Below are 15,944 nucleotides of genomic sequence, written 5' to 3' on the forward strand. Positions count from 1 at the left end.
ATGGTTTCTCTTCTTTTACTCACCTGTTAAATGTTAATATTTCTCATGATTTTTTTCTTTGCCTTATTGTTTTTTCACATGGTCTCTTTTTCTTGGCTTCAAACAGCACCTGTAAATAGATGCCTAAATGTTATCTTTATCCCAGCCTTCTCTCCTAAGATCCATAGTGTTCTAGCAAACTAGTTATGGATCTGACAACCTATTTGTCCTATGGAAAACTGCCTGAATCTCCAGCCTCCTGCCATACCATACTACCCATGGTTATTAAACTCACAGCCTTCCAAGATGAGCTTCTTCTCATCCTTAGTGCCCGCAGTTTCTTCTACTTAAAATGCGCTCTAGTTCTGCCCATGGCTGTCCTCTTTTTGCTTCTCAAACTCGAATATCACTTCTTAAGGACACACATTTCCTGACCACCCATTCCAAAAAAAAAAAAAAAAATGCCTCCCAGCCAGCAATTTTTTTTTCATGTCACATGTTTTACTTTTTATGGATTATATCACCCTTTGAAAATATCAGATTTATTTGTATAATTGCTTCCTTGTTTATTGTCATTCAAACATATATGAGATTGCAAAGGCCATGGAACCATAAGGTGCATCTTGACTGTATCTTTTGCACTAATAATAGTATCTGGCAGATACTAGGCACTAAATAAATATTTAATGAACAAATAAACTAATAATTTCAAGCTCAACCTACAAAAGCCAATTTCATTTTTTTCTACCCCAGCCTGCTCATACACCTCAGCTTGTTTTCTTATCCTGGTGAATACTTATCTACCTATCCACCCGTGCCAGAATATCCAGGTTCCTAAATCTTCCCTGACCTCAACATGTTCACATGGTCACAAGTCTTTTCAGTTGTCCCTCTCAGCATTTCTTCAATCCATTCCTTCCTGTCAGTTCCCGGCCCTGTCCTTTTAGTCAAGGCCCTCAACTATCACTTAGACTAATTTAATAATATCTCGGTAAGTCCCCTTCCTTGTTTTTTATCCCTCAAAATATTCCAAACTATTAAAAAGGATTATTGCTAAACAAAAATAAAACCTTAATTATATTCCCACTTTTTATGCCTAAAGTCTTTCAAAATCTAAAATTGGAAGAGTCAATTCAAGGACATACAAATGCCAGCCCTCACCTGTTCCTCCCTGCCCAATTTTAACTATACTGTATTAAGGTCTCTCAAGCTGTTCTAATTCCTAATATACAGTTATACCAGCAGCATCCTTCCAAGTTGCATTTCCTGATTTTTAAAAAATTTGTGGGTTTTTTTTGCATAAACAGAAAAATTTATAAAGAAATTATGAGTAAGAAATGTAAAATGAGCCTGACCAGGTGGTGGTGCAGTGGAAAGTGCGTCAGACTGGGATGCTGATGACCCAGGTTCGAAGCCCTGAGGTCACCAGCTTGAGCACGGGCTCATCTGGTTTGAACAAAGCTCACCAGCTTGAGCACAAGGTTGCTCACTTGAGCAAGGGGTCACTCGATCTGCTGAAGCCACACGATCAAGGCACATATGAGAAAGCAATCAATGAACAACTAAGATGCCACAACAAAAAGTTGATGCTTCTCACCTTTCTATCTTCCTGTCTGTCTGTCCCTATCTGTCCCTCTCTCTGTCTCTCTCTCTCTGTCACAAATAAAAATAAATGTAAAATGAAATACTAAAATGTTTTCTCGCCCTGGCCGGTTGGCTCAGCAGTAGAGCGTCGGCCTGGCGTGCGGGGGACCCGGGTTCGATTCCCGGCCAGGGCACATAAGGAGAAGCGCCCATTTGCTTCTCCACCCCCACCCCCCTCCTTCCTCTCTGTCTCTCTCTTCCCCTCCCGCAGCCAAGGCTCCATTGGAGCAAAGATGGCCCGGGCGCTGGGGATGGCTCCTTGGCCTCTGCCCCAGGCGCTAGAGTGGCTCTGGTCACGGCAGAGCGACCCCCCGGAGGGGCCAGAGCATCGCCCCCTGGTGGGCAGAGCATCGCCCCTGGTGGGCGTGCCGGGTGGATCCCGGTCGGGCGCATGCAGGAATGCGGGAGTTTGTCTGACTGTCTCTCCCCGTTTCCAGCTTCAGAAAAATACAAAAAAAAAAAAAAAAAAAAAAAAAAACCAATTAAAATGTTTTCTCTAGTTTCTTAATCTACTTAATAAACTCAAATTTATTTCTTAGATGACTGATTCATGTATATTCTATACTTGAAAAGATAAAGCTGTGGGGAATACTCCACAATATCAAGCCTTGGTCAGTTAGGGCTGCCTCTGAGAGCGTTTAGAGCCCAGCAGACCCTACTGCCTGCCAAGAAGTCTGTTATCGAAATAACTGTCTAAGGCTTTTCCAGGCCAGAGGGGAAATTACTTACTGAGGTTGCAGAAACAAAAAATAAATAAATAAAAGTTACTAAGAAAGTGCTTGTTGAGCAAGAAAGTATGGAAAGGTCAAGAGAAATGGAGTGAAGGTCTATATATAGATGCATGAAAAGTTAAACAAGATATAATTTTACACTCAAAGCATTTTTACTTTGATGTTTCTCGTGTGTTTAAATCAGTAGGGGTTTTTAAAGCTAAGGAACAGGTGTTGGAAGATTAATAGATTCAACCAACATTTGTGTTACCTACTTAGAAAAGTTCAAAAAAATAAAATCTAAATTGTATAGATAGATAATTCTAACGCACATCAGAATTTCATTATTTCGGTCACCTAAATATGCAAGCAAGTACCTTGTGTGTAAATATAGTATTTTCAAACTTATTTCTTAATATAAGTCATATATCATATCTTTTTATCTTTATATATGACATATAGTTACACTGAATGGGTGAAAATGTAAACATTGAGTTTACTTTTGCTCTAGGACTAACATTGGAGAAAATGACTTCCTTATTGCTGGAATCATTGGTCACCTGAGAATGTCATTTTGTTGTCATTCCTATTCTGAGTAGAACAAATTATGTGCTGAGATGCAACAGGAGCGACACTCTTCATTTCAGCTGCCCTACTCCGGAATCCCACTTCTGGGTGGATACAGGATGATCCCATCCACATACTCCTGCTCTGCTTGCTATTTCTTCCCCCCCCCACATCTCTTAGGGAAATTTTCCCCTCTCTCTCCAAAGCACATTTTGCATGGAGAAAACCTCTGGTTCCTTACTTTTCCAGCTTACACCTGTAATACAAAAGCACAACTGATTGGTTGGGTAGCTCATTGCAAACGCAGTGTAGTCACCACAGTCTTAAAAAGGCCAAAACAGAAGTTGTAAAGATGGGTTTTATGACTTCTAGCAGGCTGTTATATTCTAGACTTGTCTTTTTATAGAAAATAAATATTCATTCCATGTGTTGCAATGGTATATTTTTAATATTAAGATGACCTGTATATTACAGGATAGATACCTATAATGAATCCCAGTTTCCCCAATACAGATCCCTGATGTAAGATGTCACTTGAGCTTCACAGAGTTTTCTGAGCCTAAATGCTATAATTTTCATTTCACTGGAGGGTTTTTGTTATTTGCTTGTTGTTTTTGTTTGTTTTTTTGTGCTTACCAGATCATCTGGGGAGCTTCCTCTATAGGAAGAAATACTAAGTGCTCCTTCTGCTAACACTGCAGAATTCAGTCACCACTTACTTCCAGTGTGAAGCTATTCCTGCCCTCTTACAGTTGGAACTAAGAATTGTTCCATTCAGTATCATCTGCTTGTGCACAACAGACCAATTACCAGTAAGCATCCATAATATGAAAGACAGCATTCATAATTATACCCACAATGTTATACATTTGGATAAAGGTTTATTGATTGCCTTTCATTTGTCCACTTTCTGCTTTTGCTTTTTCCTCCAAATCATGGCAGTGTTTAGTTTCTTTACATTTCTCTTTTCTATTTTTTTTTTTTGTATTTTTCCAAAGCTGGAAATGGGGAGGCAGTCAGACAGACTCCCACATGCGCCCGCCCGGGATCTACCTGGCATGCCCACCAGGGGGCAATGCTCTGCCCATCTTGGATCGTTGCTCTGCCGCAATCAGAGCCATTCTAGCGCCTGAGGCAGAGGCCACAGAGCCATCCTCAGCGTCCGGGCCAACTTTGCTCCAATGGAGCCTCGGCTGCAGGAGGGGAAGAGAGAGACAGAGAGGAAGGAGAGGGGGAGGGGTGGAGAAGCAGATGGGCACTTCTCCTGTGTGCCCTGGCCGGGAATCGAACCCGGGACTCCTGCATGCCAGGCCGACGCTCTACCACTGAGCCAACCGACCAGGGCCTCTTTTCTATTTTTAATGCCTGTTAAACTCAAACACAGAAAGTGCTATATGTAGGTGTGCATGATTTCTCTTTTTTCATGGTATATGGGAATTAGGTCATTTGTAACTCAGAAGACACAGACTACCCTCTCATTATTTCATTTGTATTTTCCTGTGCTTTTATCATCATGTGGTTTTGAATTTTAGTTCCTGATCTGCACAGCTATAACACATTTCTATAATTTTATGAGTTTATTTTTTCCTGCATTAATGAGGACAGTTGATGACTATTTTTTATTTTTTGGAAAGGGAAAATTTTATTTATTCTCTATAGCAGGCATCTCCAAACTATGGCCCGCGGGCTGCATGCGGCCCCCTGAGGCCATTTATCCGGCCCCTGCTGCACTTCCGGAAGGGGCACCTCTTTCACTGGTGGTCAGTGAGAGGAGCACTGTATGTGGCGGCCCTCCAATGGTCTGAGGGACAGTGAACTGGCCCCTGTGTAAAAAGTTTGGGGACCCCTGCTCTATAGCATAGACATTTGGGCCCAAAATATTTACTTTTCAAGTTTTTGAGTATCTAAAGAACTGTGTTTTGAGAAGTTTTTATTCCTTCATGGTAGGTAAAGATAGGTGGCTGCCCATTTTGTTAGTATGATACATCTCAATTGTGAGAATACAAATATTTTCTTCCAGTTCTCAAGTGATTTTCAATTCATGTGGATCAGGCCCTTGCAAAGATTACAAGCTTGAACTCTGTTCTCCAATATTTGTCAATTTTTTTTTTACTATGTGAAAAGTAATGCTTGAAAGATTGCACAATACCATGCATTCTATTCACTCCCTTAGTAGTTAAAACACGTTACCTTTGGATCAAGCTGGACCACAGTAAACATGTACATGAATACAAACTTCAGTGTAATATGTACGTTTGGTAAACATCAGTCACCTCATCTATAAAATAGAGGTACTAATAACTACCTTTTAGATTTATTGTGATAATTGAATGAAATAGGTCATGTGAGTTATTAAGTATACTTAGTGGGAAAAAATGAGTGCTTAAAAATATATATTTACTATATTTCTGAATCCTGCCTATAGGGATAAAAGTGATCAATTCTGTTGGAGGACAAAGGGGGGTGGAAAAAAGGGGATTATTTAGTTTATTAAACCTAAATCAGACCGTGAAGGGTGAGTAGGAATTTTCCAGAAAACAAAAGGAGGTAAAGAAACAATATGTGTCGATGATTGAAATGCAGCAAAGGGACCATGAGGCATAAGATGGGCCTGGTCATGAAGTCGCTTACAGACAAGACTGAGTTTAGATTTTATTCTGGAAATGAATGGTTATTTGGTCTGTTAGATTTATTTTTTTTATTCTTTTCATTTAAAAAAAATTATTTAGAAAATTAAATTTAACGGGGTGACATTGATCAATAAGAGTACATAGGTTTCAGGTAAACATTTCTACAGCCATTTGAACTGTTGATTATGTTGTATACCCATCACCCAAAATCAAATCATTTTCCATCACTGTATATTTGTCCCTCTTTACCCCCTTCCTCCCATCCCTTTACCCACACCCCTCCCCCTTGGTAGCCACTTCACTTTTATTTATATTACTAAGTCTCAGTTTTATATCCCACCTAGTGTGAAATCATATAGTTCTTAGCTTTTTCTGATTTACTCATTTATTCTGATTTACTTATAATGTTCTCTTCTTTGTGAGTTTTAGAAAGAATGGAGAATCTTAAAAGAATTATCTAAGTCCTCATTAATAGTATTATGAAAACATTAATGGAAAAACAAGGCTTAATTTTAGACATCAATTTAGTTACTGAAGAAGGTACCGATATTGGATATGAGACTGTAGAATATAAAAAGAATGTGAAGGACACGTCTGCTGCTGTATTTTGAGCACATTTATCTTGAAGATTTAATTTTCAGTTGCTCTTCTGTTTATAAAATTCTGTTAACTGCTCTAAAATAACATTATTAAAAAGAATCTATGGTAACAAGGCAGTAAATTGTTTACTAATTTGTATGTTTTCAAAATTTGTATTTGAAAATACTTTCTAAACACAGCACTTTAAAATACTTTTTGCATTTCTTTACTAGAACTTTTCTGTCTCTAGGATGAATGGAATGTGGTAGAGCTAAAAAAAAAATCTAAACATAAAAAGTCCTAGGTATCTTGCTACCACTAAGACACTACATAACCTTGACATAATTATAGTACTTAGCTGGGCCTCATTTCTGTTTCTGAATAAACTGATTTAGTTTCTTCTTTTCTGTGGTGAGGTTGAAACCCCAGTTTTGTGATTTCTTGTCATCCACTTCCAAATATATAAATATTTGATGAACAAAACTTATAGACAGAACACAAATTGGTTTAGAGGAAAATACAAAATTCTGTTTTCAGATGATTCTATTAAATATATTCTTCAAAAATGATAAAGAAAGGACATTATATTAACAATATGAATGTGGATAAAAATTCAATCAATGGTGGTAGTACAAAAAGTGAGATGACTTGTACAGTTTAAAATTATATGTAAATGCAGGTATGACAACTCATATTTTTAGTACAATATTTCCATCTAGTGAGGTACGTTTTCATTTGTTCATATATATTTATCCCTTTTTAGTGAATTTTACAATTTACTCAGTTACAAAAACATTTACCTAAACATCTCTAGATCGTTCAATATTTTTAATGTTCCCTTTGACATATATTAACATAGAACTATTTTTATCTCATTTGTAAATTCATAGATGTGAAGAAATTTGCTTTTTATTAGGAAATGGTACTACTACCTTCTTGGCAGTCATTAAATCAACAAACACATTTCAATTATTGACAGGTAGTAACTTAAGAACTGCTAAAATTTAGCTTAATAGGCAATAGCCTTTCATTACTTGATGTCCTCAATTATTTGGATCCAGTTTTCATTGTTCTTGAGGTTAAAAAATGCATTTGCAAACTGTAATCAGTTATAGAGTTAATGAATAAATAGTCATTCTCTAGTCAACATGAAAAAGATCCTGTTTGCTTATAAATTAATATATTTTCATAAATATAAACATGAAACGTAAATCTACAAGAATTGACGTCGTAACTGAAATATGACCCTTAAGTTTAAGTCTCCCTTTGTGTCAGCCTTTACTTAAGGGCGTTCTGCAGAATGCAAGTATTCCTCTAGAAGCTTCTGGGAAAATAAGGTCCTATGCACAAATGTTTGAGAAATGGTGGATTCAGCCAAGTGAAACAATTGTTTTACTTTTTTGTTTCAACATCAATCTGCCAGAGAAATCTTAATTTGATCACTGAGTTCATTTTTTTGTGTAGTATCTCATGGGACTAAAGATACTGCACAAGATGTATTTTGGGAAATACCTGTTCTGTTTAAAAACATTTTTACATGGAAAAGAAAAACTTAAAATGAAATAAAACATCATCCACCTGCCCTCTGCTGCTCTAAGAGGCAGATGCGGGCTGCAGGGTCAGATGCTTCTCTGGGAAAGGAGACAGCACTGCCACAATCTTCTCCTTACTCTCTGAGCACTCTGTACTCCTTCATTCTCTACGAGTAAATGGGAAATCCAAATTGAAGCAAGAAAAAAAAAAGAAAGAAGGTTGAAAACATATCCTAGTGGAAATAAAATTGTACTTTTTTGGAGTAACGCTTATTACATAATGAGCTTGAAAAACAGCTATTTGCAAATCGGAATAATTGCCTTTTTTTTTTTTAAGAAGTCAGCCTGAAGAGTGAAGTGTAAAGATTGCTTTACTTCTATGCGAATTACTTGTTTCCTTTTGTAAAAAAATCAACATGAGGAAATCCCTGAGAATTTTCAATACAGATGTCTCCAAAAGGGTTATTATTCCAAGTGGATTTTCCCCCAATGTGTCACAAAATCTTTGTATAATTTATAAATGATAACAGAGCTATCAGGCCACCTTTATAAATGCCGAGTGCAATAAAATTTAGTTGAATCTGAGGATTAGAATTAATTGTCTCTTTGTTTCAAGTTCTAAATCTTAGTAAATGATTCACTGCATGTCATTACAGTTTAATATTTGCATGAAATCACAGTTTAGCTAGCATAATTTAACAGCAATTAAAAACTATTTAATCAGCATGCAAACTGATATGAGGGCCCTTGAGTAAGAAGAGTATATGCCATTTTTTAAAGTATCTCCAAGAGGACAGTTAAATACTTGCAGACACCCATAACATAATTGATAACATACTTCCTATTTATGGAAATATAAGTGAATAATAATTCATGGTTTTCATTATAAATAAGACAAAAAGAACAAAAAAATGAATATGCCATTCGGTAGGAAGACATTATTACGGTAATAATAACGTACCTTTATCTCCCAGGCCACACTTGTCCTTGTGCTCTAGTTTATAATCCCTCTCATATTTTCATTCAGAAGGCAGACATTCCTGTAACTCTCTGGAACATGAAATGACATAAAGCAATGTATATAGACACCTTGAAGAAAAACTACCCAACTCACTTCTAGGTCTCGTTTTAGGTACTTCACGTATAAATGGCTGAGGACCTTACTCATCAGATTGCTGACGTTAGGATCCAGAAAAAGAAAAATATGTAATTACACTTCTTAATATCTCAAACCCAATACACAGTCATGCAGATTTGTGACTAATGTTCTGCTGCTCGTACACCATGCAACAGATCTCACTGAGGAGTCCACTGTCCTCATTCAGACTATTTCTTACACAGCGGTCAGAATGCTTGTTTTTAAAAAAACACTACTTCATGGTGGCCAAGACATGGAAACAACTGCAATGTCCATTGATAGATGATTGGATAAAGAAGATAAACATATATACAATGGAATATTATTCTGCCATAAGAAAAGGTGAAATACTGCCTTTTGCGACATGGGTGGATCTGGAGGATGTCATGCTAAGCGAAATGACACAGACAGAAAAAGTGAAGAATTTTTTATTGTTTAATTCATGTGTGTGTGTATCTAGCCATTCAACTAAAATGTAAATAACAAAAAAGCAGGAATATCTGTCACATTTACACAGTAAATCCAAGATCTCACAGAGTATCTGGCACACATGAAAGTCATTAAAATTTTTTTTCACTGTTCAATCAATTTTCTTTTTTTTCCATTTATTATTAATTTTAATGGGGTGACATTGGTAAATCAGGGTACATATGTTCAGAGAGAACATCTCTAGGTTATTTTGACATTTGATTATGTTGCATACCCATCACCCAAAGTCAAATTGTCTTCTGTCACCTATCTGGTTTTCTTTGTGCCCCTCCCCTCCCCCACTCCCTCTATTCCTCCCCCTCTCCCCGTAACTACCACACTCTTGTCCATGTCCCTGAGTCTCATTTTTATGTCCCACCTATGTATGGAATCATATAGTTTTTAGTTTTTTCTGATTTACTTTTTTCACTCAGTATAATGTTATCAAGATACATCCATGTTGTCATACATGATCCTATGTCATCATTTCTTATGGCTGAGTAGTATTCCATAGTGTATATGTGCCACATCTTCTTTATCCAGTCATCTCTTGAAGGGCCTTTTGGTTGTTTCCATGTCTTGGCCACTGTGAACAATGCTGCAGTGAACATGGGGCTGCATGTGTCTTTATGTACCAGTGCGTTTGAGTTTTGGGGGTATATACCCAGTAGAGGGATTGCTGGGCCATATGGTAGTTCTGTTTTTAATTTTTTTTATTTCATGACTGAATGACTGTAAGCCAAAAGGAGCCTTTACAAAATTTGATTTTCTTTCTGAGGAGAAAATGTTGCAGAGCAATTTCTTCCCACCTTCTAAGCAAATTTTCTTTATTTCAAAAACTTTAAAAATTTTATAAATTTCTTTAAAATAAGTCTAAAAATAAGCAGGAATGTTATTTTGTTAATGATTTATGCAATGAATTACTTTTCAAGAGATATAAGGATAGTATCTTTCAGAAAGGATTCTTTAGTATTTCACAAATAGCACATAGTACATTGTCTGCCATCTAATAAACTTTCAGTTAATATTTGTTCAATAAATGACATGAAACTGAAGTTTGAAGGTCACAGATAAGTGTAAAAGATTACTGACACAATTTTAATAAAAGACTGGACTAAAGGATTTAAGTATGCTATGCAGGGTGATCCATATGGAAAGTAGGACACTGAAGGAACCAGCTCATCCCCTCCTTCGGATCAACTTGGTTTCTGCAGAGTGTTGATGACAAATAAGAGGATTGTGTGGGTCTCTTTACCAGCTTTCAAGAAGACACTCGTGCTTAGGAAAGTTAGTCTAGACAAAGTCTAGTCACCATATCTTATGGGCTTTTTATATCTTGTCCAGAATGTTTTTACCTTATAAAATTCACAAGGCTCTAATAAAAACCTTTCTCCTGCCTCCAATTTCCCTTTCTCTTCTTATTCTTCCAAAGTGTCTTCTCACCCTAAATTTATGGACATTTGTTTTCACCCCTTGAGAAACAAATACTTAGGGATTGTCAAAGATAATGAATGGCAGTTTTAGCTCCATACCAATGTAGAATGAAGACTGAAAGACTGAATACATGCATATATATGTATTGTTATAACTTATGCAAATATGATATTTCTTTTTCAAATTTTAAAAATAGTGAATTGTTAAGATATAATTAAAGCCATGACAATTTAAAATAATGTTTGATTATTATATATTTTCAGTCACCAAATTTTAAAAAATGTAATTATCATATCTTTTGGAGATCAGCAGCTTTTGATATTAAGTATTGAAGTTCATGTACCACAAAGTTAGATTATAGACTATCTTCACCCCTAAAGACTCCTTTCTTATTGGACTTAATCAGGTGTGTTTAATTAACCACATATTCTTCATAAGAGCACAAACTAATATAAAAGACCAATAAGAGTTTTATTAATGAAGTTTTCTTTTTTTAAAAAAAAAAATTTATTTATTTTAGAGAGAGAGAGAGAGAGGAGAGACAGAGAGAGAGAGAGAGAAGGGGGGAGGAGCTGGAAGCATCAACTCCCATATGTGCCTTGACCAGGCAAGCCCAGGGTTTTGAACCGGCGACCTCAGCATTTTCAGGTCGACGCTTTATCCACTGCACCACCACAGGTCAGGCTATTAATGAAGTTTTCAAGTTAGCGTCATAATTCATTGTTCTATACATGTACATTTGTTTTTTAATTGCTTTTATTTAGGGCCGCCCTCAGCTCCCAGGAATGTGGTTTTTAACATCAACGAAACAGCCCTTATTTTGGAATGGAGCCCACCAAGTGACACAGGAGGGAGAAAGGATCTCACATACAGTATAAGCTGTAAGAAGTGTGGCCTAGACACCAGCCAGTGTGAGGACTGTGGTGGAGGACTCCGCTTCATCCCAAGGCATACTGGTCTGATCAACAGTTCCGTGGTAGTTCTTGACTTTGTGTCTCACGTGAATTACACCTTTGAAATAGAAGCCATGAATGGAGTTTCTGAGCTGAGTTTTTCTCCCAAGCCATTCACAGCTATTACAGTGACCACAGATCAAGACGGTAAGTTCACCACTGTTTTCTCAAAACAGACTCATAATTCCCTTTCCATGCATAATATACTTGGTGGATTAAAGTGCCGTTGTATGCTCTACACCAGTGGTAGTCAACCTGGTCCCTGCCGCCCACTAGTGGGCGATCCAGCTTTCATGGTGGGCGGTAGCAGAGCAACCAAAGTATAAATAGATAGATTTAACGATAATAAGTTGTTTTATAAAGATTTATTCTGCCAAACATAGTGAAAATCCAACATAAAGTACTTGGTAAGTAATTATTATTATATGCTTTAACTTACTATAACTCTGCTTTATAAATTTTATAAAGTAAAGTTACTTCCCTACTTTATAAATCACCATTACTGTGGAACCGGTGGGTGGTTAGAAAATTTTGCTTCTAACAGAGATACAAAGTAGATGGTAGGTATAAAAAGGTTGACTACCCCTGCTCTACACAATTTACTGGTTGTTGTTTCTTGTTGTTTCCCAAGGTGCAGAAAGATATTTCTGATATTGCTTCTTAGTAGTATGGTTAATTAGATGCAATGCTTCTCTCTGTTGTCTATGCATTTAAGATTTTATATAATCTTATACAAATCTATTTTAATGAGTCAATTCACATTCATACCGATGAATGTTAGACATAAGTGAAATCTTAAATGAATTGAAATTCGGTTGCCCTATGTGTACTGTCTTCCATTTTCCATATCAAATAACACAAATAGTAAGAATTTATGTTAATTATAATTCATATCTATAGTGTGAAAAGGTTTTAGCCAACATACTTAACTCTGACCCAGTCTGAAAAGAAATAGAAAAACAAAATCCAGGAATATGTCCAAATGCTATTGTTCAGGCACAGTTTGTATACAGCACTTAAACTGTCTTTTTAGAAAAAAATCCATTTGCATTCAGTTGTGTTCCCTTTATAACGCTATAGATTCTTACTTCAATGTAGTTAGGCACGAATAAGCATAGATTCCTTTAATTCTTCCATAACATAATTTATTACAGAACATGATACAGGAAAATCTTCAGAGCTTTTTAAAACTTCCTTTGAGAAGCATTCATAAGTTATGTACATAGACAAATGACTATCTTATAGAAGAAAGTATTGTATATAAACACATATGTAAAACAAATTTATAAAGATAAAACTATTTTTATACACTGTATTTGTTTGCTAGGTCTGCTATAACAAATGCCATCGACTAGGTATCTTAAACAACAGATATTTATTTCCTCACAATTCTGGAGCTTAGAAGTCCAAGATCAAGGTATGAGCAAGGTTGAATTCATTCTGAAATCTTCCTCCTTGGGTTATATAATACATAGCCATTCTCTCCCTGTGCTTTCACTTGGTCTTTCCTCTTGTGTTCTGTATCTTAATCTCTTCTTATAAGGTTACTGTCATATTGGATTAAAGACTACCCATATAACCTCACTTTACCTTTATTAATTCTTTGAAGGCCCTATCTCCAAATATGGTCACATTCTGAAATACTGAGGTTAGGACTCAACACATAAATTTTGGAAGGATGCTGTTAAACTTCCAAATCTGTAAGAATTTTTAATGAGTTTATCTGAACCAAACTGTCGATAATTGCCGAGAAAACAAGGTCTCAAGGGATTGAGAAAGTGCTCCGGAATATGGCTGTCTCACCTCTTACTTTCTACATCAGAATCCAAGGGGAAGAGGTGAGAGGGTTCTGTGAAGTTGACTGGTGACAGATTAGGGAGAGGGGAGAAAGCAAAGCAGGGCAGTCTCTGGAATTAGATAAAAAGTAAAATGTACATGCTGGCAGGAATGAGTGGGTTAACAGTTAATGATTCACTTGGTAACAGTAACAGTGAGGGGATGTCTGGCCTGAGGAGGCAGGAAAAGAATATGACCCTTACATTTTAAGTACAGCTAGAGCTCGACTTACAACCACGATTGGTTCCGACAGACTGGTCATAACACAATTTGTTCGTAAGGTGAGTAGGCTATATGTACAGTACTGTGAAATGATGCTATAAAAGTCTTTAAGTCATATTGTATCATAATTTTCTTCCATTATTGTTATATATCATTTTCTTGGTTCATTTTATGACATTTGTATCATCTCTACACCATTTTGTTTCTTATTTTTACATTCATCAGGTTTAAGTAAAACACTGCATTACCAGTACAACTGGTTTAATATTTGCAAAGATAGTTTCCTCTTGGTAGACATCTTGGGAGGGGTTTGATGAAAAATATCCAAGACACAAAACACAAATTGCTGTACTGAGTCTGGGATAACAGTTGAAATGGTGCATGCAGAGATGGTAGTGCTGCCGGAAGCTGGTCCACACAGTCGTATGCCCAGCTGGGCAACGCTTGCGCCGCCAGACATGGAACAGTCGTGGCTAGCGATTGTGGTCGTAAAGTCAAATGGTCGTAAGTTGCATAGGTTGTAAATCGATCAATATTTGTACATGTTATCAAGTATTTTATTTTAGATGCAAAAGACGACAGGCTAGACTAAGGTAAGCATTGACTTTTTTTTTTTTCAGAGAGAGAGAGAGTCAGAGAGAGGGATAGACAGGGACAGACAGACAGGAACGGAGAGATGAGAAGCATCAATCATTAGTTTTTCATTGCGCGTTGCGACTTCTTAGTTGTTCATTGATTGCTTTCTCATATGTGCCTTGACTGTGGGCCTTCAGCAGACTGAGTAACCCCTTGCTGGAGCCAGCGACCCTGGGTCCAAGCTGGTGAGCTTTTTGCTCAAGCCAGATGAGCCCGCGCTCAAGCTGGTGACCTCGGGGTCTCGAACCTGGGTCCTTCCACATCCTAGTCCAATGCTCTATCCACTGCGCCACTGCCTGATCAGGCAGCATTGATCTTTGTAAGAGAAAAATACCTCCCTAGGACATGACTACCCGCCATGAATAGCTTTCAGTTAGGAAGCTTTAAGTTCAGACCATCCTGTGTGGCTTCTTTAGCTGTCTGAGTCTGCAGGGCCACCATGCAGACTTTCCCTGAGCTTGTCAGGTTCAGCATGGCACCCTTTCTCATCCACACACTTAAAGCAGCAAATGATATTATAAATAAAGGTCTTAAACTGAACCAAAATATTGCCAAATATGTACTTAATATTATGACCAACCTTATATGCAAGAGTGACTATCTCCATGCCATGTTTTCCAGAGATACTGTTGGGCAAATGTGTTTGTAAAATTTGTATTTTTTGAGTTTGCTCACTTTTATTGTTAGAAATGGAGCTGGGAGGCCTGACCTGTGGTGGCGCAGTGGGATAAAGTGTCGACCTGGAACACTGAGGTCGCCGGTTCGAAACCTTGGGCTTGCCTGGTCAAGGCACATATGGGAGTTGATGCTTCCTGCTCCTCCCCCTTCTCTCTCTCTCTGTCTCTCTCTCTCTCACTCCTCTCTCTCTAAAAAAAAATCAATAAATAAAATATTAAAAAAAAAAAAAAGAAATGGAGCTGGGCAGCCATGTGTGTGCTTGCCCTCAGAGCAGGGCAGATGAATGCAAATGGCGGATTACCTTCCTGCTTGAGAAGGGCCATTGTTATGCTAATGTTTGCTGGTTGAGAGGTTTTGAGCCAAAAAAGTTTTTAAAAGAAAAAGAAAAGGAGAAGGAAAGAGGAAGCCATGTTTTGCAGAGTGAGGAAGGAGAAGGAAGCCAAGATGGCAGGGTGTTGAAGGAGAAGCCAGTTTGTGCAGCGAGGAGAAGGGAAAAAGTGCGCAGATGGGGAACCAGAGGTGACTGAGACTGAATGGTGGGGGCCTTTGATTCTGCGAGAAACCAGAAAAGATTCTCCTGGTTGTGGAACTAGAGAATGTGTCAGGGTTTTGGAGCCCTGAGTATGTTTACTCGCCTGTTAATGCAAGGCTAGAATAAAGGAATGGCCCACCATTTTTTGGCTCCACTGTTACTTTACTGTCTGCCCAAATCTAATGGGAACCTGCATCTGTACAGCCATGATGGTCACAACTACTGGCCTTATAGATACCAAGAAACCCCTCTCTTCTTGTGCCTAAAATTTTGACATTAGAAAATCACATCTTTAAAAATACTTTAGGCAAATGTAACATTATGGAATAATTTATCTGTGGATGGGTCAGTTATTCTTATATCAAAAGTGGTCCATGATCCTCCTGTTGGTTAAAAAAAAAGAGCT

The 15,944-nt window shown here is 37.4% G+C and overlaps 1 protein-coding gene across 2 annotated transcripts in view; it reads left to right on the top strand.

The window, feature by feature from the left end:
* The window catches only part of EPHA6 (EPH receptor A6), a 903,626-nt gene that overhangs the window by 373,161 nt on the left and 514,521 nt on the right, over positions 1–15,944 (top strand). For both annotated transcript variants that reach the window (XM_066240843.1, XM_066240844.1), the window contains one exon: positions 11,446–11,781. In XM_066240843.1, the coding sequence (XP_066096940.1) occupies positions 11,446–11,781 (336 nt within the window). The remainder of the gene's footprint in view (positions 1–11,445; positions 11,782–15,944) is intronic.

The sequence above is a fragment of the Saccopteryx bilineata genome, chromosome 8 (genome assembly GCF_036850765.1).
Source record: "Saccopteryx bilineata isolate mSacBil1 chromosome 8, mSacBil1_pri_phased_curated, whole genome shotgun sequence".
NCBI classification, from domain to species: Eukaryota; Metazoa; Chordata; class Mammalia; order Chiroptera; family Emballonuridae; genus Saccopteryx; species Saccopteryx bilineata.